The 23203-nt window shown below is 35.5% G+C and overlaps 1 protein-coding gene across 2 annotated transcripts in view; it reads left to right on the forward strand.

Annotated features, from left to right (window-relative positions):
* Positions 1-23203, forward strand: part of LOC115760867 (inactive serine protease scarface) — an 84868-nt gene that overhangs the window by 49579 nt on the left and 12086 nt on the right. Inside the window, exons 1-2 of one of the 2 annotated variants that reach the window (XM_030702424.1) lie at positions 15039-15105; positions 18405-18772. In XM_030702424.1, coding sequence (XP_030558284.1) covers positions 18443-18772 — 330 coding nt within the window. In that variant the 5' untranslated portion in view covers positions 15039-15105; positions 18405-18442. Of the gene's footprint in view, positions 1-15038; positions 15106-18404; positions 18773-23203 lie in introns of those variants that run through there. The other variant, XM_030702423.1, reaches the window with a different exon arrangement.

Genomic DNA, 23203 nt, shown 5'->3' on the forward strand with positions numbered 1-23203 from the left:
AAATTTAGAACTCAGTAAGTTTAAAATGTTGTCTATGGTTTCCTTTAAAAAACTCATGTATCTGTTACATGAAAACTCTTTCGTAATTATTTTTTGAAATACTTGCAAAGCTTTTGTTAAGCTTTAAGTGTATTGACTGCTTTAATTCAAATATATATTAAAGCTTAGTCTTTTGTTTCATTTGGCCTCGATCTTACCAATTGCTTGTGTCTCTTTAGCGGGCATTTTTAGCCAATGGCTTTTGAGTTTTCACACCTGCATTGCTTAATATTTTTCAAGCTGGTTATTAATAGTTTTTACTCTCAGCTTCAAAAGCTTGTGCAACTTTAATCAATTTGAATTTGAAAAGCAGCATACAATTAAATAGATCATTTAAAGATCAAAACTGAAATTTGAATCTTGTGCTCGTCAAGTAGCCCATTGTTTTCGAGCTAATGTCTATCAGGCTTTTCAGCCTTTCCGAAGCTTTTGCAATTTGGATATTTAATACATAATTCAAATAAAATAAAGCAGCTCTCTCAAATTCTAAAAAAAATCCAACTATCAAATTTAATGAGTTTAATCAAATTTACGGGGGTTTTTCTGGGATTTCTTTTTTTTTTTTTTTTTTTTTTTTTTTTAAGCTAAAACAAGTTGAGTTTTATTTGGTGTGTGGGCTGCTGTCAGCCTGTGGCTGCGTGTGTTTTATCTTTTTTTTCCTACTTCTTTTTTTATTCAATTGAATTACGAAAAGTTCAGAGTTCGACACAGTAGCCGCACATGGGTCCAGCATTATATCGTGTTGCCAAACTGTTGAAGTTCTCTAATAAGATAATTTGAAATGCGCCAAATTTTGGTTATTTATGAACTGCAAGCGGCATGCGAAGTAGTTGAAAATGTTTGGGGCGCAGCTGGCGCCAAAACTGGCGCCAAATGAATTTTTCAAAAATGTTTATTTGACACTTTAGTTTTCTTATATTATTTTTAAGCTTTATTTATCCAACATAAACGAGTTTTTTCGCCGGTTCGTGTGTGCGTGTGTCTGTGTGTGTGTGTGTTAAAACCAGTTCAGAGCTCAGTGATCATAATGCTTGATTGATATGAAACTGATCTATTAGTTTTCAAGTCGCATCAATGCAAATTAGCTAGAGAAACATAAACAACAGCTCTCAAGAATTCACAAAACCTCAAGACTTTTAACGCAATCGACAAATATTTTGTGCTCGCCTCGGTCCATCTCCTTGACTGGGGCCTTATTAATTAGCGGCTGGTATTTTGTCTAAAACGTTCTATGCAGACGCCATCAATTGGCCACGTTTTGTGGCCGCGCTTCACGCACGACGTGTAAAGTGATCAACTTTATGTTGCTGACCGCCAGCGAGCAATGGGGCGTATGAGCGATGTTCGAACCGCAACGCGTTTGCTTTTAATGTCGCTCATTATTTACGCACAATAAACAACGGGCGGCGGCAGCTGCCGGTGCTGCTGGTGGGAGCAACAGCCACATCTGGCCAACAGGCGGCCCCACAACTTGGCCAACAGCCACACACATTGCCGCACAGCTTGAAACCTTTCCCACATGTCACTGTGCATTGGCGTTTTGGCGTTTCCGATTGACAGCCGCTGCTGCCAACTGCCTCCACACCCGCATCATGTGCAACAGCCTGGCAATTGAGTTTTGTAGCGTTCGAACATGCTTCAATTCTCGACATGACATTGGACACATTGATCACTGCAAGCGCCCTCATAAATGGCAGTTGATTGAATTCAACTGGCTAATAACCTTTTTGGGATTATGACTAAATTAGTTTATTTATAATAATTAATAATAATGCAGCTGTAAACGGGTATGTCTTTGTTTATGTTGACACGTTTTGTACAATAATTTATTAAATTGTTGTTATTCAAGGAGAATATTTCAAATAGAACCAACTAACCGCAGAGTACTTAACTCTCCGGTTATTGCAAATAGGAATATGTACGAATATCTCCGACGAACCGAAGATTTAATATCCTTGTGGACATTTGTAAAGGTTGAGAAATTTTGGAAATTGGAATCTATTGCGATATTAGAGGATTAGCTCAACTATTTTGATCATTATTACTTTATAGGGAATATACTTTGTATTTAGCGAATCATTAAATATTCAATATTGTTTATTTTTTCACATTGTCATAATTTTTTTCTCTGTTCTTTTTACTTTTATAGAGAATATTTTTTATATTTATATTCATTATTTTTCTTTTTTCTTCAAATAAATTCTTGTTTTTATTTTTATAATTTCGTATTATTTTTAAATAATTTTGTTATATTTTTAATTATTATTTACTTTTATTATATTTTTTTGTATTTTAATTACTATATCATTAATTAGTTTATTTTATCATAAAATGTTATTGTTTTTATACCCTGAACCCATTAAAAATGTATTTGTGCAAAATCCAAATGTATGTAACAGGCAAAAGGAAGCATCTCCAACCCCATAAAGTATATATTTTCTTGATCAGCACCAATGGCCGAGTCGATCTTGCCATGTCCGTCTGTCTGTCCGTCCGTCCGTCGGTATGTATGTAGGTGCTCCAAGTGCCTGCGCAGATAATCGATAACTTGCCCCGTTTCCAAGCAATCGATAAATATCGATATCGATATCCTGCTTTTTGGGCAATTTTGGTAAATAATAAGAGCTAGAGTCACCAAACTTGACATATAGATTCTAAAATAGAATATATATATGCATTTGATGTTGGAAGAAAAGGGGTTCAGGGTATCCCCTAGTCGGGAGTTCCCGACTAGAACCTCTTACTTGTTTGTATTATTATTCTATATTTCTTTGATTGTCGTAAATTTGTATTATTTTTATTATTATTCACTTGTAGGGAATATCATTAATTTTTGTTTATATTAATAAATTGTTATTTTTATTACTAAGCTCAGCTTTTAAGCCGTTGCTATCTTTTTATCTTCTTCTCCAGAAAGTTACTTTAAATTTATGGTTCGTAAAAACTTAACTGTTTGCGGCTACTTTATAGAATCCTCTGTTCAGTCCATTTTTTAAAATGCAATCACAAATCAAAAAATAATATACTCGTATGTATACATGGTGCAGGTTTGTTCATCTAAAAATTTGACTTTTGATATTTGTCGCCTTTGTTGCTTTCAAATAATCAGATTATCTGCCAAATTGGTAAATGTGACCAAATGTGAATTAGAAATTGTTTCCCGCTGTCTCAATAAGTGCTGCCTAATGGCATGTCCAGAGTAACTGCTGATCCATAAAGTGCATAAATTAGTAATGCGACAGCTCCGGGGGCAGCTATAGGGCAATCACTTAGCGCTCGGCGGATGGCATTGCCCATAGGTATTACATTGAGCACTGGAAGACCTTCGTGGCTTAAAGCGTGAAAGGTCTTAGAGCCGATTAAAATGTGATCAGTTGTTTTTTTGGGAGGGGGTCTCTAAAATGATTAATAAATGTACTTCCTATAGGCCATCAATAAGTGCCTCGAACTGTGCGCGACAATTTTGGTCGCATTTTGTCAGCCATTTGAACTTTCCAGAGCTTAAATTGTCACTACTTGAATTTCAGGCGGCGTTGTTGTCGGTTTGCCTCGTTTGTTTGCTTGGCTTTAAGCCAAATCAGCCGAAAGCCATTGACTGAAACACGCCCACAGCAATCACAGCAATCACAACTGGCCCAGCCCTCCGCCCCCTTACATTTGATGAGCTTTATTGACTGCGGTTGATGTCATAAGCTATTTATTATTTGTTTTGTTCATGCGCTTTAATACACTTTCGGTTTCAGTTGTATTATTTTTATTATTATATTCAACATTATTTTCCTCGCGTCTCGCCTTTGTTTACTCATTTCATCAATCACAGTCACTGCCACTGCCACTAGGCTTGGAGGTTCATATCGTTTTTTTTTTTCTTGGCAGAATGTCATTGTCCTTGTACTCGCAAGTGTAACAAATTTTAATTTAGTTTGAGTTTCTATTGATGTAAAATTAACTCAAAACTGATTTAAAATTAAACATTCGCAACGAATTGTTGTCAGTTATACCTTGAGCTTTAAGTATTTGCAAAACTTATAAAGTATAGTATAGTAAGTATAAAAATAATAAGGAATATCTCCCGAAAAAAGTCAATTGGTTTAATGGTTTATTAATTTATGTATTTTGTAGGTAAGAAATTACCTTAAAGGCTGTCAAGGACTTTTAAAACGAGTTGGAAAATAAATTTAATAAAAAGCTTTTTAAGAGTTTAATACTTAAGCCTAAATATACTGAATGCATAACCTAAGTTTTAAGTTAACTTTTATTTTACTACTGCAATCACAACAAATCTTAAAACTTAAAGCTCTTTTTAAGTAAAGAAGTTTCCAAGTAGCTTAAATATGTTGCTACGGCTCTTTTTAAGTCAAGCTTCAATAACAAATATCTTAAAGCTCCCATCAATATAACAAATTAAGCTTGCAGCTTTAATATTTTGCTAAAGCTTTTTTATGTGAAGCTCTTAACTTTAAGTGAACTTAATTATATATATTATAACAAAAAACATCTCAAAGTTAAAGCAAATAATGCAGCTTTAATATATTGCCAAAGCTCTTTTAAGTTCAAGCTGTTAGCTTTAAGTGAATTTCAGTGTGTATAGCTAACAGTGCTTGAACCTTGTTAAATTGTGTGGGAAAACACGACATTATTTAAAATAATATTAATAAAATTGTCACGCAGTTTTCCTGCTAAGAATAGGGACAGTTCCGCATTGTAAATAGCTGGCGATTATTTCTTATTATGAGCCGGAATTAAATTGTGTTAGCGTGTGAAAAACGGAGGACACGAACGCACTTAAAGTAGCCCAGGTGTAGCATTATGAGCAATTTGTCGAAGCGTAAACAAAAAGAAAAAAATACCAAGCCAAACCAAAGAGCGGCAACGACATTGAAAATGGACATAAAAGTGGGCAAAAACATGTCGGAGATGCTATTTCGCACCTTCTGTGCGCTGTTTAATTATTGTGGAATGTAATGACAATGGGAATGGCTATAAGCATGCATATAATTCTTTTGTCATGCCGCCCCAAAGGCGGTCGCAGTCCTTAAGCCGAACGGGCTGATCTCATTTGCGGGTAATTTAAATGTAAATTTAATCAATATGCAAATTTCATTAATTTCTTATTGAGTTGAGCGTTCTCAAAATATGTTTGAGATATTGATATGCTGGCTATGCTCTATGAAAGAAAAACGAAAACAAAAGCCGCGCTGAATTGAGGAAGACAAACGTATATCGATCAAGCCGAGCGTTAAAGCAAGTTATTTATGCATAATTAATCTATGCTCTGGCAAAAATTAGCAAAACTCAATTGGTTAATTAATAAGAATTCAATAGTTATTAATTCTCAGCTCGTTGCGTCAGTAAAAAAATCGATTTAAAATTTCAGTTATAAGCATAAATATGCATATAACGCATTTAGTTCAGTTATCTTATATTTTTAATCTAATTCTCAGACATAAAACTTCGTTTTGCCATCATTAATTTCCTTTTATTGATGGCACACTTCTGCAGAAATCCATTTTAAAATGGAACCATAAAAATCTCTTTTGCTATAATCAATAACACTACAAAATTGAATACCCTGTAAGAATAAGAATAAATATAAGGGGCATATCTATAAAAATAAAATATTCTTGAATTCTGGACCTTTTCATGGGGCAACTTCTAGTCTAGTATATATTCTAGCTTTTAATTTTTATTTTTTTTTTTGTTTATAAACATATAATAATATTATAAAAAATATATTATTTTTATAAATATAAACATATTTTTGTCAAGAACTTTGTACTCTAGACCTTTCGACAGGGCAACTCGCAGTCAAGTATATCAAGGAAATTTTCCAGTTTTTAATAATTATTTATTTGTATATTATTTAATATTTTTATAAATATTTTCCACATTTTTTGTTTTTCGTTATACTCTTTATTACTCCAGGCCTTTTGACAGGGCAGCGCTAAGTCGAGTACGCTCGCTTAGAGCATTCGTAATTGTTGTTGTACAGAAACTAGTTGGAATATTAACTTTTACTTTTGTTTCGTATAATTTTTGTTTTTTGTTCGCCAGAACAGGCAATATCTTTTATTCTGCCAGACATGAACATTAATTCAGCCGTCTCTTAATCTGTCTGTCTGTTTTGGCCATTGTGCAGCGGGTTTTGGACACATTGAACATGGCTCCGACGCAGTGTTAAATGGGCTTTTTTGTGTGGGTATTTTTCTTTTATAGTTTTTGGCAACTCCTTTGGCGCAATGTTTATTGATGAGCGCACATTAGGCGACAATGTATTGTTTTGACTAAAGATTCCTTCTTAGTGCTATAATTGATCGCCGCTAATTTGAATCTCAATGAATTCTACACAATTTATGCCGCGCTGCAATTGTCATGAGAATTGCATGCAAAACTTGTCTATCTGCGGGCGGGCAAAGCCGGCGCATTTATAAGTGCCAAGTTGAAAGGCTTCGAATGCAGCTCGGCTCAATTAAAATGTTATAAATGGCTCTCTGCACTGCGTTTACCTATTCAAAATTGCGCATACGTCGTGTGGTGCGCTCAGCATTTTAATTAAAAATACAAATAATAATCAAAAAAGCCAAAAAAACAAAAAATAAATAAATAAAAATAAAAAGAGCCACGAAGTCTGATGGCCAAGAGGAAAAATTGCCAGCAACTTTATTTAATTTATGCTTTCAACTTGATTCATAAATTTTCCACTCACAATTGCTTGTTTTTGCAATTTGGTTTATAATTGTTAGATTTAACTGCATTACATATAATTTGTATACTCTTGTAGAGAGTATTTGAATCTTGTCATGAAATGTGTAATGCATAGCAGGAGAGATCTCCGACCCATATATCATTTTTTTATTCAAGATATCTTGACCAAACGCGGCATTTAAAGGTTTCACTATACTTATAAAGCTGCCGTAGGCACAATCGGAGATAAAATTCCAAAATATTCTGTTCTTCATCAAGAATTTACGAACTTTACTATTTCCACATATAATCAAAAGGTAAATGTCTAAAAGGTCGTTAAATCTTGGGCGTACCGAGCATATCCTTAGTTTAGCTTTTTTATTTTATTTGATGAAGATTGGAATATTCGTCTAAATTTTAACGGCAATTTTTATTGTATTTTTAATTGTTTGAATTTTTTTAATTCAGCTGGATCTTATAAATTAAAATTGATAAATTCATATACAAATTTTGTGCTATAAATTATTTTTTTTTTTTTTTTAGATTTTAATTATCATCTTTTATTAAAGACACTTTTTTTTATTAATCATACCATATTTTTCATACTTTTTTAAATATATATATATATATATATATATATATATATATATATATATATATAAATCCTGTTTGCAGCATGTCCAAACTAACTTTTTGTATTTTGAATTTTTGTCATGCGCTAAAATATTAAAAAAAATATTCATTAAAGCAGTTCTCAGCTCTATCGAATTCCTCTCCGTATTATCTTTTTCTGTTATAAGCAATTAGCCAATCTTATCTGGGCGATAATTGAAATGGTATATTGTAAAGATATTGCACACAGTTATTTATTCACTTTGCACAATCGAAAAATGACTTGTGTGTGAGGGCTGACGCTGAGGAGAGGTACACGCCCATTCGAGTGGCATTTGGCAACCAAGGCTTTTGTGCTGGCAGATTGAATAATGATTGCCATTCACACCGACTGGACATGACTGACCTATGTTAATGCGCGTATTAACGGTTATTTGTTATTTGTCAGAGTAATCATAAAAATGCATCAAGTGACAGCACAAGAATTTGCAGTCAAACTTTGCCCGCTTTGTTGCCTGTCAATTTTGTCAGAAGTTCACATTATTTGTTGTGTTTATCAAATTATATTTATATTTTTTTTTCTTATGTTATTCTCTGGTTTTATTTATTTTTTAGCATTTGTACGACCCGCTGTGCTGTCTTGCAGCCTTGTATCTAAATGTTGTTAACTTCATTCTTCAGCTGCTGTGATGCTTCAATAATTTGTATTCGATTTTTATCTATTGGCAATCGTTTTGATTGCTGCTCAGCTAGCGCACAAGTCCAATGGGGTATATTCGTTTCTATTGAACTTATGTTAAACAGCAGAAGATATTGTGTGCTTAAGTGGGATGTTTTGAAATTTTAGTGGGGTAAAATATCCTTCCCTCTCTATGTTAACTTTTGCCTGAAGTACTTTTTAAAGGTTATAGATATTAACAAAAATTTAAAATATATTATATATTATATATATATATATAAATGGGATGAAAAAAGTGAACGCCGACGTCTTAGTCTAAGTATTTTGTTAAAATAATTGAATATTTTTGGCCTTTTACCACAAAACGTTAAACTGTATTTCAGCAAGTAAAATTCTTAGATAAAAACCATACTGCATTGGTTGCCAATAATTCCCAAGCAGTTAAAGCATTGATTAAAAGTCTTTGATCATTGACCGCTGTCTTAGTATTTCCTCTGCTCGTGCTACCACAAAAGGTATCTCGAAGCCAACCCAGGCTCAACTGCATTCGGTTGTTCTGATTGAGGCTGTATTTGTGCTGCTATTGTTGCATTTTTGTTGTTGTATTTTTATAATCCCAATAATCTCATTGAAATCATTGAGCAAATGTGCATTTTATGCGCATGCCTTATGAGCTTAAAATTACCGAGCTACTGTGCAGAATGGCCCATTGTTATTTGAAAGCTATTTATTGATATGCAGTCATTATGATTTTCTGCATAGAATTAGACAAATTGTTATGAGCAGCATATGAAAATTATCGAATAAAATTTTGTACCATATATGTTTAATATCATATGCTCGAACTACTCGAACTCTCGTCTGTTGCGGAACATCAATCAAAAGGGGTTTTTGAAATCCTATGCGTTTCTTTATCGCAAAGTATTTGCATTTAAAGCTGTTATTGTATGCAGAATTAATTGTTTGTCGCTTATATTAAATATTAATTTACCATATCGGAAATGGAAAGACCAAAACAAAAATCAGTTATCAAATATATAATATCAAAGGTACAATTTGTCATAAACATCAAAACTAATCGATGAGCAATGAGCGATTTTTGATTTGAATATTAAAATGGAAGCGTAAATAACAAATTTCTATCAAAAAAAAAAAACAAACAAAATAAAATGAAAAAACTCGTTTGTTTCACACTTCGAGCAGACGATTATATGTGGCGTCAAGATACCTACACAAAATCCACATAAATGGCAATATAAACTTAATTACACTCATTAAGAAGGTAAATTCCTTTAATTAATTAGACTTTCTCAGCATACTGCGGCTGTCCAGAACGTTGGCCATTGGCTGTAGCGTTCTTTATATGTTTTTTAATGCGGGTTCTATAAAAAGACTTGCCACGCCGCATTCCACAAATAAGTAGAAAAGAACGCGAAGCCAACTAATTAAATTGAACGCAGTTCCTAAAGTTGCACTCTGGGGATTTCAGGACGACATTCTTAAGACTGCGCTGGCCTTGACTGTGGTCAAGTCTTGTGCCGCCAAGCAGTCAACATAAAAATATAATATTCAAGAGTGAGACAGTGAGACAAACAGAGCAGAGAGAGAGAGAGAGAGTGAGAGTGAGAGATATCTCTGGCCGCAGCCTCAAGGCCGTTTGTTGACGCTGGCGTCTGCAGTGGAAACCTGATGAAACCGACAACAAAATAGAAGAAATTACTATCTGAGTGTCTTACAAAATGTGGCTTAGACCCACATAATTATGGCCAAAGAGATACGTGTGTGATTACAACCAAAAGCTTTTGTTGGCGGAACTACGCAACCAGATGACTGGCAAATGCCAGAGTTATGTGGCCAGCCAACGCATCCAATTCCAATTCCATGGCAAGTTCTCTACGCAGGGCCAACATAATTTGTCTGTGGGTCAGTCGAAGCATTAAAAAGCAACAAATTTTTATGCGCTCAAATTATATCAAGTAGCCGACAAGAAACCAGTCCCAATAACAATAATAATAATAATAATGTTGCTGCTAGAGCTAAGTAGTTCTAGTTCTAGCGCTGCAAATCAAAAATTAAGATGACTTGATTATGCCTAAATTATGCTAATCTCTGCTCTTTGACGATGCGACGACAGCGGCCAATTACGTCAGCTTAGCAGCACGAGATCCATAACCTGCATAATCTATGGCCCCAGATCTTAAGATCTTCAGTTATTTTAGGGGCCACTAATCATATGCATATCCGCCTTCTTACGGGTTCCAAACAACGCGGCTGCAGTCAAAACAAAGAGCTTGATTTGGTTCATTGGTTTGGCAATATTCTACACAACAAAGGGCTGCTGAGGTTTATTCGACGAGTAGCAAGAAATGGGCTGCTCGAAAAAACGCTTTTCAGTGATCTTTATGCTTAACATTTAAGATGTTTTAAGCTAAAGCTCTTTGGGAACTATAAACAAATTACAGTTAAATAGGTTTGATTGTACAGAATTGATATTTTTATGGTTGAACTGGCATAAGTCCTGAAAAAGTTTTGGCCTAGATGGCAACGCTGTTTAAAACGTAAGTGTTGGACAATGCACAAAGCCGAAAATTAGTAAGTGGGAGCTTTTTAAAATGCTTAAAAATTCTTAATTGACAATTAAAAAATTGACTTCAGATCCTCATCAGTTTCTCATTTAGAATTTGGATTTTTTCTATAGTCCCTGCCAAAACCATGCTGAGTATTTAATAGTCCATCATACCCAAGCAGCATTCTTAATACACGAGCTTCGTTTCGGTTAGGCTGTAAGTCTCTTGGCATACGGTAGCTCAAAGACATATGTCAGGCTGGTTGATAAAATAAAAAAAAAAATATATGCCGCATTGGAACTTGATCTCAGCATGTTTTAAAAATCCATTTACAACTTTTTATGGATTTAATGAACATTTTAGCACCAGCTACGCATATTGACTATTTTTCCGCTGCCTGACTTTGGTGTTCATTTCCATGGCAAAATATCTATTGAGTATTCTAATTAATTTTAGCCCAAAACTGTAATTTAATTATCTTACATTTTTGGTAATAAAAATTAGACAAATTTAAGGCAAAACAAAAAAAAAACCGAATAATATAAATTAAAAAAAATTCCAATAGAAAACAGAATTCAGACAATGTCAAATACTTTAGTTCCGTTTGTCATAAAAATGCCGGTAAAGATCAAAATTTTTAAATATGTTATTGAGCATTTAGTTTTTTATTATTTTGTTGTCTCGCTGTTTTCCTCACCCACATTGTTTTTAAATATTTCAATCAAGCATTTCGCAGCACAACAAATTGCTCAGCTGTCAATATTCTCTAAAAGTTTTTATGAATTTTCGAATAAGCCAGCGCTCAGCTCCTGGCTAAGCTTTATTAATTGTTCTAGTGCCAGTTTGTTGTTTGTTCTTTGGAACAGGATCTGTTTTGGGAATATATGTTTTAACTACTTTGTGCATGCTTTAACAACTAACTAACCATCAATCTTCATTTCCTGATGCCTTCATCAGGTGAAAGGAGTCTAGAGTCTGACGTCAGTTGAGTTCCATCCACATAAAGCTGATTCATTTCAATATTTGTAGCATAAGTTTATATATGAAATGCGTAATAGTTGACCTTCGGCTTGCACTATTTGACTCATGCATTCTCGATCAGAAAATTAAATCAAATTCCCCAATGACCAAGTCCAAGTCCAACAGTTCAATAACCTGCCAACATTGGTATTCTTGTGGTTCGCATGGTTTATGGTCAGCTAATAAATGTATCTGATTCATAGCTGGTTGTGAAATCTTTTCTAGAAAAGTTTTCGGACATTTTTATAATAATTTTATTATGCATAACTTTATGAAGTCCGCTTTTGAAATTAGTTAGTCACAAATCTGTCAGCTAAGCGAGAGGCTTATTTTGTTATTTCTACAAAACCTTAAAGAAGAATAATCTACAACAATTTAAAACCTACAATGGAAACTCCTTAACAGAACTTTGAGATGTCTTTCAAGTTGAGTTCTTCACATTGTTTCATACTCATGGCTTATATTGTTTGACTGATCAGTAATAAACATTAGAGCTGTGTCTTCTTTAGTATAATAATATATGTATACACATAATAAAATAAATATACATAATATAATGTTGGAAAAAAACGTTTGCCTGGGTGACACAATTAAGGTCGCACTCAAAAGAAATACAATATAAATACAAATAAATAAATAAATTAGACGAACGCAATTAAAAAATTATATTTGCCTATATTCAAAAACAAGAAGAAGCTATTTTTTATATTTAAAAAAATTTAAATATAAATTAATTATAAACTGAAAAAATCGTTTGAAGATTTACATAATTTAAGCAAACTTGTTTATGTTCTAACTATCCAAAAACTTAGGATTATTTTCATTTTTTTTTTAATTTTAATTTTAATACGTATTAAATATTACTTCAGGAATTTCTAGCATTAATTAAGTTAAGTAAATGCCCAAAACCGGTAGAAGGAAAATAACTTGTTCTGATTCTAACTTCCAAATGTGGCTTAACTTTGTTAATATTGTTATTAAAGCCAAAGAAATCGCCAAAATGTTTAAAGGGCTGGTAAATCTCATAAATTCTTCTAGAATTCGCGTGCCATTCGTGAATAAAATAATAATTCAAAACTTATTTTAAGCAAACTTGTTTTTTTATCACTTTCACGGCTTGCCAAATTATTGTGTGTATATATAATTATTATTAAAAAAAAGATATATATATTTTATATCAGGAATTTCTAGCTTTTGTATTTGATCAAATTGCCGAAACGAGTATAAGGCTATGAATAATCTAATAAATATTTATGTGCCACAATAAACTTGTTATGTTGGCTTAAATACTTAACGCCTAGGTGAAAGGAAATGCCCAACAGTCTGGTACTTAACTAGGGCCTCTCCCGAATTGACCAGCTGAACTGTTTGTTGTTTGGCTATTTGAAATTTCACCCAGCATGGTCCCTGAATTGAACTCGCATTGTTCGATTCTTCAATTAATAATAGCCCAATTCGAGCCACAAAAGAAATAAAGGAAAAGTTGAAGATAAAAAAAGCTGAACTGCTTTAATTATAATGTGCATTTGATTTGCGAATCAGTCTGCTATTGACCCGCCAGTAATTACACAATATAATACCCACATATATATATATATATATATTTATGCTATAGCTTTCATCACGCGGCCAAATCTTTGGACTGCCCCAATAAAAACAAACCACAACCTCACACAATACCAAAATCCTCTACGGTCTGTGGCAATCACAACTTCAGATGTGATAGATCACAATTGTGACTTGCACTTGATGGGAATTGCAGCAACCGAAGGGAGACATTTATGATATTGTGTCAACAAAGTGGCAAAAATTACACTGCGAAATTATTTGCGGGCCTTGCCTTGACCCACAATTAATTGAAAATTCATTCTACAAGAGCCAATTGGGCGCATTAATTAGCTATCCATTGTTGGCAACTGATAAGCGTAACTATTATCATTTTTTTCTTTGGCATGCCGAAATCATCCCAGATTTCATATCGCATTTGGCACATGCGAAAAATGCCGCTTGGTAATTAACATGGCCGCAAAATGCGGCCAAATCTCGTGCATTTTAGCAAAACTGAATGAAAGTTTGATTTGGCAATATAAAGTTTTGGTTTTTTTACGGTTTCGATTACATGCAGTGTAGTTAATACGATATATTACGAGCATTTGGATTTCCACATGCCGCGTGATTTCAGTTTGGGGCCTGACTAAATTCGGTTGCGTTTTTGTGGCTTCTCTTTTATATTCGCGTCTTTTGGCATGATCAATATTTAATTTTGTTAATTAATTGTTTTGTTTTTATTGTTTACAGTATTCGCATTTTAGGCAAACAGCTGCTTGCTGCTTTTTTTCTGTATTTGTATTTTGTATATTGTATTTTGTATTTTGTATTTGGCTTATGAATCAGCAGCTTGGCTTTGGCTATGACAGGGCCGAATGACTGTGACGTTTTGGTTAGAACATCTACCCGGATTTGTTTGCGGCTTTAATTGCCAGCCTTTAAAACAAACGTTGGAATTTAATTGTTTCCCAGCAATAATTTTTGCGTGAGCCACAAAGCAATAAAAAAAAAAAAAAAAAAACCAAAAAAGGAACTATGCAAAAATTGCTTCTCGTTTTTTTTCCCCTCAAATATTATTTTGACAAATTGCCTGTTTCATTAAATAGAATTACCGTATAAAATGCGAGTGTCGTAAAACTTGGTTGGCTCTAGAACAAATTTGCCTAATGCTGCTAAAAAAAGTTCATAAGCAGAACAAAATCAATTAGCTGCCGGTCCTAAAATCAAGCCAAGAAAATAATAAAAAACAAGCCCACAAAGAAACTAAATAACTAAAACTAGAAAAACAAGAGAAACACAAGAATTTCGATTAAAACGGCGGAAAGACTTTCCAAGAAGCTTTAGAGGTGGAAAAAGAAGAAGCAGAAGCAGCTCAAGAAGCTGCTCTGCTCTGCTTTGAACTGATCTGCTCGGCTGAGCATGCACGCCCGCACTGAAAGCCAGCGCAGCCACACACGGCTAAGGCCCAGGCTCGCTCTCTCTCTCTCTCTCCCTCTCTCTCTCTTTTTTTCTGAGAGCCGCTGCCAACGAAAGTGAGCAAAAGCAGCAGCAGCGCCGCATCGCATCTGCTGGCGTCAACGCTTTTGTTGCTGCTGCTGCTGCTGCTGCTGCTGTTGCTGCGTTCGCTGCCGCTGCCGCGGCTGCTGTTCTGCTGCTGCTGTTGTCTTCTGCTTGAATCCACTTGTTCGCATCTTCGAACTGCGTTGGCAGCGTCGTCGCCGACGCCAACTATTGTGTTTGTTGTTCTGCTTGCCGACGCTTGGGTGCTGCTAGATATGTGAGGCTGCGACGCTGGCAGCGACGCTGGCGCTTCCAAACGTTTGCTGGGCCGCATATAAAAACGACGAACTTGGTAAAAATATTCACAATCATATTGAAGTATTGAAGCTGTACACGTTACGTGCGTTCAGTTGTGCGAGTTTAAACAATATATATACACATAAAACCCCACAGTGTGTAAGTGTGTTTTATTATAATAATCAAAATAACAATATACAGTTAATTTAATAATTAACAAATAAAAGACAAAATGCAACAAGTGCCGAGAAATAAACTAAAGACTTTGTGCCACATTTTGTGAATAGTGACAAGTGCCAGGCATCAAGGATATTTTATACATATATATGTATTTTTTAAGGATAACTAAGCTAGAGTTAAACTTATAAAGCTTTCCAAGTGCTGCACAAAAACCACCAAAATTAACTGTAAATTGTGCCGTGTCGTTATTTTTGTTGTGGTTGAAAATTAAATTCATTTGCGGTTGATTGATTGATGGATGGTTTGATTGATTCAACTGCCGCACCGCCCCTGCCACACAATGCCCAGCTCTGCCTAACAGGCATGCCCTGACGCTCTGTCGCTCTGTCTGTCCGCCTTGTCTGGGCTGTGCATTGTGTTTAACTCACTTGAAATTTATTTGTTAGAGATGCGATCTGAACTTTGTGCCGCTGTTGCAAAATTGCATACGCCAACAACAAGAGAGAGAGAGAGAGCGAGCGAGAGGGCGAGGGAGACAAGACAAACATTTGCACTTTTGATTTATGTGAAAATCAGTCACAGAATCTCAAACCCAACTAGCTAAAAAGCTAACCAAACACCAAGTTCAGGCGGAAGCCGCACTTTCCAGCCGTCCAGTTGCAAGCATTAGAACACAACAACTGGCCATTTAAAGCAGACGAGTGTGAATTCATTTGCTGCATTCCATTCAAATGTAAATTAATTAGCATTTTTTTATTTTGGCTGTTCTTCTTAACGAGCAGCACAACGGCAAAAACAAATGATTATCCTAAAAAGCAAGTTCGTTGCCTAAGTCTTTTGTTTGTATCGCCAAGCCAAATTCGGCAAGTCCATCAATTCCCGTTAAAAAGTGTGTCAACTGACAAGAAGCCCGAGGCCACAGAATTCCCAAAAGTCAAACAAATTATGAATCTGCGCATCAATCAGAGAGCAGAGAGCAAAAAATTAATAATGATAATAATAATAAAAAACACAATTTTTGCCAGCTTAATTCTGAGCGCATTATGGAGAGAAAGTATTAGAAACTTGCCAAAATTCCCAAGTTGTGTTTTTAATGAGCGCAGCTAAGAAACGAAAATCGCATAACATATTTTATGCAAATTAACTACAACAACAACGAAATTCGCTGTGGTAAAACCAACAAATTTGATTTGTATTTATTATAAACATTCGCCTGTCCGTCCGTCGGTCCGCCCGCCTGTCCATAGATTTTTATTTATAGCACTGAGTCAGCTGGCACGCATCCAGCCAAATTTGGCTCAAATCGAACAGCTTTAGAACTGGCGTAGTTCTCCCTCTATCTCAAGATCTATCGCATCGTTTGTCGTGTTTATCTCTTAATGCTAATTTCTTGGCAGCTTTTGCTTTTCATTTTCTATTGTTGCTATTGACGACTATTTACGAGCCAAGATATTTGGGCTTTGAGTCAGCGGGCAGGATTTAGCAAACTGGTCTTGACAATCGAAAAAAAGCGAACAGAAAAAAAAGAACAACTGACATCCTGACTATAAAAAACTAACGAGCGAATGCAAATGAATTAACTTCAAGTTTGTCAATTTAGACACTAACTTGTCAGCTGCCATCAATTATGAAATTGCCGCACTAAACGCCAAGAGGCTGGCCAGAAGCTAACCGAACGACGCCTCTTTGCGTAATCCAAGCGGCCAAACAGCTTAGCAACGATTTAATGAATAGACAGACGGACAGACGGACGGACAACTAGACGGACGGACAATACGGATGGACATATCCAAACAGATACATCAACTAGACGCAACAGCAACAGTTGCTGCTTTGTAATTTATCTGACTTAGAATCTTTGACAAATTGCACAGCAGCCGCCCGCAGGGGGCAACAATAAATATGCTACCCCATAGACAAACATATATACTTTATTTATATATATATATATATGTGCTTATATATTTAGGCATATCTTTTGCAAGTCTTTTCGGAAGTCTGTTTGGCCAAAAAACAAGTTGCGCGCTAGACACTGAAATTCCTTTGCGCAAACAACTTATAGACAACTGCCCATAAGCCTGGCCTGGCCAGCCTCACGCAGCGGACTCCAAAGTAGAATCCGCTGGACAGTCATGCTGTCTGAAGTGGACGCTTGTCAGCAGCAAGTGCCATTTGCCATGTTAACCATATTGTCGTAGTAGCTGTTACAGCTGCCGTTGTTGTTGTTGACTTGGAGCCGGCTCATTGCAATATCCATAGCTGGCAATGCGCAGCAGACACCCAGATACAGCGGCACAGCGTGTAGGCTGAGGCTTGGGTACAACTCTCAGCATCTTCGGGGTATCCGACGCGTGCACTTTTATGGCATTTTGCACGTTCCTGTTGCGAAATTATGTCAGCACGATATTTTGCATTTCATCGATGACGACAACAGCAGCAGCAACAATAACTGACAGCTGAGAGCTCGTGCTATAGCCGGCCGGCGAACGCTTAGTCAGCAGTTTCTAATTGTTTAATGTCGATTAGCTGGTTCAGGTTTTTATGTTTAGCCTCACGGGAAATTGTAAATCAAGCTTAGTTTATTCTAATAGTTAACTGTGTGGAATATGTGGATTGGACTAGTTTTAAAAGTGCTCAAACAGGAATAACTAGCCTTGGAATAACAGCCTTTGCCTTAGTCTAGTTTTAGGCAAAGGTTCAAAAAGCGTTTGCAAATTATGAAGAAGAAATATAAAAAAAATATTTGCCTTAGCTTAATTATTAAAAATGTGTTGAAAACTTAGTACTAGGAAATTTGGTAGCATGAGCAAGAAATAGATAATAAAAATATATTTAATTATAAAATATTATTATTATTTACGTAAATAATAGTTGCCAAAACTTATATTTATATGCAGAGATCTTAGTACTGGGATATTTTGATAGAAAAAATAAATTAATTATAATTATATATGAAATATATACTATGTATAAGGTTAGTAATTATTTTAGCTATTCAGCTTATTTTATATATTACATAATTTTTTTAAATTTATTTTAAATTGTGGAAATGCTAATATCTATATTTATTACACAATTCTCTGAAAGTGTCGCACAAAAACCCAGCATAAATTAAAAAAAAAACTGATTTAAAAACTGTGAATATCAAATTGTTTTCATATTATGTAATTTAAATAAAAATTAATAAATATTCAATAGAAATAATTTATATGAGTAATAATTATAAATTTTAAATGAATTTCCAATAATTATGAATTTTTAATTATCTTCCATTTCAGAAGCGACACGCATTTGGAATATAATCATATCAAACGCCATGTCACGGTTTCAAAGCCCACTCGCTTTGGCCCTGCTGCTGCTGCTGTTGGCCATGCAAGGCGCCGTCAATGCCAGCTACCAGGCCAACATGTTCCTCAATGGTCAATATCAAAACGATATTAAGGAGCAGCCCGAAACGCATTTCTCCGTCAATCCCGTCTCGAATCCATTCCTGCATCATGCCGTGATCAGCAGACAGGCGTCGCCATTCCAAGCGCCAACCTATCTGCCGCCGCTGGAGCAGCTCAAGTGCGCCAATGGACAGCAGTGTGTGCGTCAGGATCAGTGCCAGAATGGCTACTTTAGCCAGCAGCTGCCCAAGATTCAGGTAAGCTAGCCAGTAGAAATCATCAGATTGTCGCTCTTGCTGTTGTTGCTGTTGTTTTTGTTGTCGTCTCGGGTCGCGCGGCTAGTTTGTTAGCAATTGCATAATGCGCATCGATTGTGGCTCGGTTAAACCCAATATTCATGAGTACGAGTAAATGTGGCAGGCGCTTGACAAGCGGCAGCCCGGCAACCGGACAAAAGGCCAACGCCAAATTAAAAGCCTGTCTACGGTCTGGATAATGTTGAAAATATGGCAATGCGCCTGATTAGCCAGATCTGATCTGCATTTTTTTTTTATTGTTGGCACAGTCACCGTTATTTTCCGGTTTGTCGTTACAAAAAATAAATATATATTTATACATATAAAAATGAAAACCAAAACACATTCAACCTTTCGTCGGCAGAGCATTTCGTAATAGCTGGCGAGTGAAATAAAAAGTGAAGTTCATGTTTAATTGCTGCTCGCCAAGTTCGCCGCTTGCCAAAAAGAAATTTATGTAAATGCACAAAAGTTGTTTTTCTTTTTTTTTGTTGCCCTTTTTGCTCTGCTGAGTGCTCGATTTTGCATATTCATCTGCCGCCCATAAATAACGTAAACAAAACAGATCACAGACCCCCAAAATTGATGCACCTGCAACTGCAACCTCCGGCGGTTTCTCCACATGATCTGGCTTATGGCCGCAAGAGTTCGAGCATCGAGCGTCTATGCAAATGAATGGCGACAATTGCAATTTGCGACCAAATTTTATAACTTATTTTGCTTTGAATGGCTCGCATCGCCGGCAGCTACAACAAAAGACTTAGGCAACAAACTTGCTGCATTTTTAACAACCTATTCACGTTTATGTGCGTGTGTGTGTGTGTGTTTGTGTGTGTGCATATAAAAAATGCATTTTATTTCGCGCTTACATTGCAAAACCAAGCAACTGAATTATGTTTTTTAATTAAAAATTATTGAAGACGATCTATGTCTACTTATTGGCCGCAACATCGACGCTGACGTTGACGTCGACGTCGGCAGCGGCGCCTCAAGTGCACATTTGACCCATTGACCAGCGACGACAAGTTTGGCAACTCAAATAACAGCAACAAATGCAATTTTATCGATGACAAACTTAATTACGCATACAAATAAGAAGGTATAGAATGCATATGTTTATTACAACTGCTAGACGGACAAATACCCTGTAGCTAAACGAAACCATGATGACCTGCAGACTTCTGTTACGCAAAGCCTTCTGCTAAAGATGCTGTAGTTTATTCTACATTTTTATAATCTTTGTATTGTTCGGCATTGGCCGTAGAATAGGAACCAAAAGTTGGAATTAGCGGTTCCCGCCCATGTTAGCCTTGTGGTGAGAAGCTTGAGCCGAAAAGTATTCTCTCGTTCATTACGCCTTTCACACGCATTTATCATCCAAGAGGGCGAATTTTCCAAAAAGTGTGAAACACCCCTCAAATAGATTTGAAAATGAGTTTGAGTCGATCGGCTGGTAAACAAAAGTGTGGCATATAAAGGTTTTTGAATTTCCTACACTTGCGGGTGGAATTTCCCAATGCCCAGTCTTAGCGTGCATCTGCATTACCTAAGGAAACCGCAGAATAATTTTCAGGCTCCCAGCTCATATGGCTTGGGCTGTGCATTGATCAACAATCAGTCAGTCAGTCTGTCAGTTAGTCAATAAGTCAGTCAGTCAGTCAGTCAGTTTTATATATAGAGATCATATATTCATATATTCTGTCAAGCTTGAATTTATTAACCGATCTTCCGTGTCCAATTTGTCAAAATGTGTGAATATGTTAACAAATTAAAACAAAAGTTTTATTTTTTGTTTAATTATGTAGGAATTTTTTGATTTGAAAACCTAAGCATATCAGATATTGATTAAAAAGCATAAATAAGATAACGACAGTATAGAACTGAATATGAAACTAAAATTAATTGCTTTTTATTAGAATATCTTCATTAGAATATAAATTGCATAAAGACTTTCCATGCACTTAATGCTTCATAAAAGTAAATAATTCTGTATTAAATATCTAGTCCTGACAAATTTGTGTTCTTCGTGGCAGCTATAAAAATGCATTTAAAATGTCATATGCTAAATGAAATAGTTTATAAAAATAATCTATTATTTATCAAGAAAAAGAATATCAATGTCACTTGTCTGTTTAATATGCGATTGACTCTAAATTTATTTAGCGCTTTATTTTTTGTCTATAAACAAAAATGTGTAGCTCAAGCCATGTTTGTTTGAATAAACAAATATAGTCAAAAGATATATGTATATACGCAGTTTAATGTGAATTTTAAGTGTGCATTTCAAGCATTTTTATTCAATTTAATTAGCAATAGCGTTTAAAAATATGGTTCTAAATAATAAATTATAAATAACATATTTAAGCTAAATGTGCGGAGCACACGCGCGTTTTGGCTACGAAACATGTTGATTAGCCGTAGCTAATAAGGCTTAATTTAGTGTGGTTCGAAATGGGCAGCTCAGCTGCTGGAATTTGGTCATTAAAGCGGCTTAGAGCAATGAACCTGGAAATCGAAAGAATGTCTATAATAAGTGCGACTATTAATAGCTGTATTTAAGAGCTGAACGCTGTCGATTGCTTAAATTAATTGACTAGCACCAGATTATTGAGTTGATTAAAGCCAAGCTACAATTGGTAATTAAAATAATGCCAATGATTATCAGTCAATGGCAACCACGTGTACTTTAACCATCTATGTATCTATAACGGGCAGCTGGCAAATATATTTGCAGACCACAAATGTTGACCAATTCGCGCCTGGTCAATAGACAAAGAGCCAAATCGTTAGACAAATATTTAACGCGTGGGCGTCGCAACGCACTGAGTCACAACATTGTGTTTGTCTCTGTGCTTTTGGCCAAATTAGGCAGTCGGCTAACAACTTGTGTGTAAACTTGACTTTGACATAGTCAACAGTGCGAGTTATGCCAATTGTTTTTTTTTTATTTCTTCTCCATTTCGATTTTCGATTTGTTTGCATTTCCTGAACAATTCACAGCTTTGCGCTTAAGGGAATCCATAATACAATAATATATTTATATTTGTCGAAATACCTCACATTTTTGTTGCTTCTTTCATTAGCGCTCATTATTATTAGCACACAGCATGCCAAAGATCTTAAGTCAATAAACAAGCCAAATATTTGTGCGAATTTTAGAATATAATTTGCGCACACAAGCAATTAAAGTTGAATACATAAAAAAAAAAGCACAACAATCAATGCTCAGGAAAAATTCTCAGCACGATGATGTCAAGTGCTGTGTGCCGCTTATTTTTATGATTATTCACAAATTTAACAGTGTTTGGACTTACGTCAAAAACGCCGCACACGTTCCGTTTGTTTAAAAAAAAGGTTGAACAACCTGTGCGCTGAAAACCCCCCAATTTAAGATAACCAACTGAACCCGTGCAGCTAGTCATCCGGTTTGACGGGAATAGTTCAGTTCAGAGTCTAGCCCGGCGTACACACGTGCGCGCCTAACATGTTAATGTTATCCTGAAACCTGAGAAACAAATGCCTCGTAGAGTATTCTAACATGCTGCTGCCCCAGCAGAATATGTGTGCTTAAGCCAGATGTTTTAGCATTTATTATACAAGCTAGTTCAGGCTTTACTTTCAACTTTAAACAAAGCTTAAAGTGCTTCACAGTCATTAAGTTTTGTGTTTTATTTTTATGCTTATAAAAGCGTTTCATAAATTTGTCAGTCGTGATTTAAATGATTGGACTGTGCTACTACGCCGAGGCCCTACATAAAACTGATGTTCTACATGTGCCTTGACAAGAATTTCTAGTTTTCGAATACCGATTTGAGCGTGTCTAGTGATCAGCGTTTTATTACCCAAGGTCGATTCGTTCGATTATTTGTTTTTTTCTATCTATAAATATATAGCTTAAGCGTGTGTTTTGTGTTTCGTGAGGCTGTAAAATGTGAACATAAATTAGCCAGAAATCAATTTGGCCTGAAAGCCAGCGAGCCGCAGCTTGATTGATATGGTATCAGACCCATATATATATATATACATATATATAGCGTGCTACAGTTCATCTTTGAACTGGTTATGTTTGCCTAGGAAATGAGTTCAATATTGAGTGAATTGCATAATTAAGATTAATGGCTCAATCTTGAGCCAGCGCTATTTAAGCCATGTTAATGCTGCATTTAAGAAATCGCATGGCCAAGCTAATTGATTTGCATATACGTCTAAAGCACGCCTTTGGCTACTGTGAGGCTTCTGTAGCTGCTGTCAAGCAAGACGCAAAAACCAAGAAAAAAAAAGCCTAGCAGAAGAAGCACCTTGGTAATTCTTGAACTTCTGGCCCGCAGCCAGCTAACATGATTATTATTATTAATTTACAATTGTTCAAATGCCAGCTGGACGTTTGGCTTA

This window comes from Drosophila novamexicana, unplaced genomic scaffold (genome assembly GCF_003285875.2).
Source record: "Drosophila novamexicana strain 15010-1031.04,08,12 unplaced genomic scaffold, DnovRS2.1 tig00000462-arrow-pilon, whole genome shotgun sequence".
NCBI lineage: Eukaryota > Metazoa > Arthropoda > Insecta > Diptera > Drosophilidae > Drosophila > Drosophila novamexicana.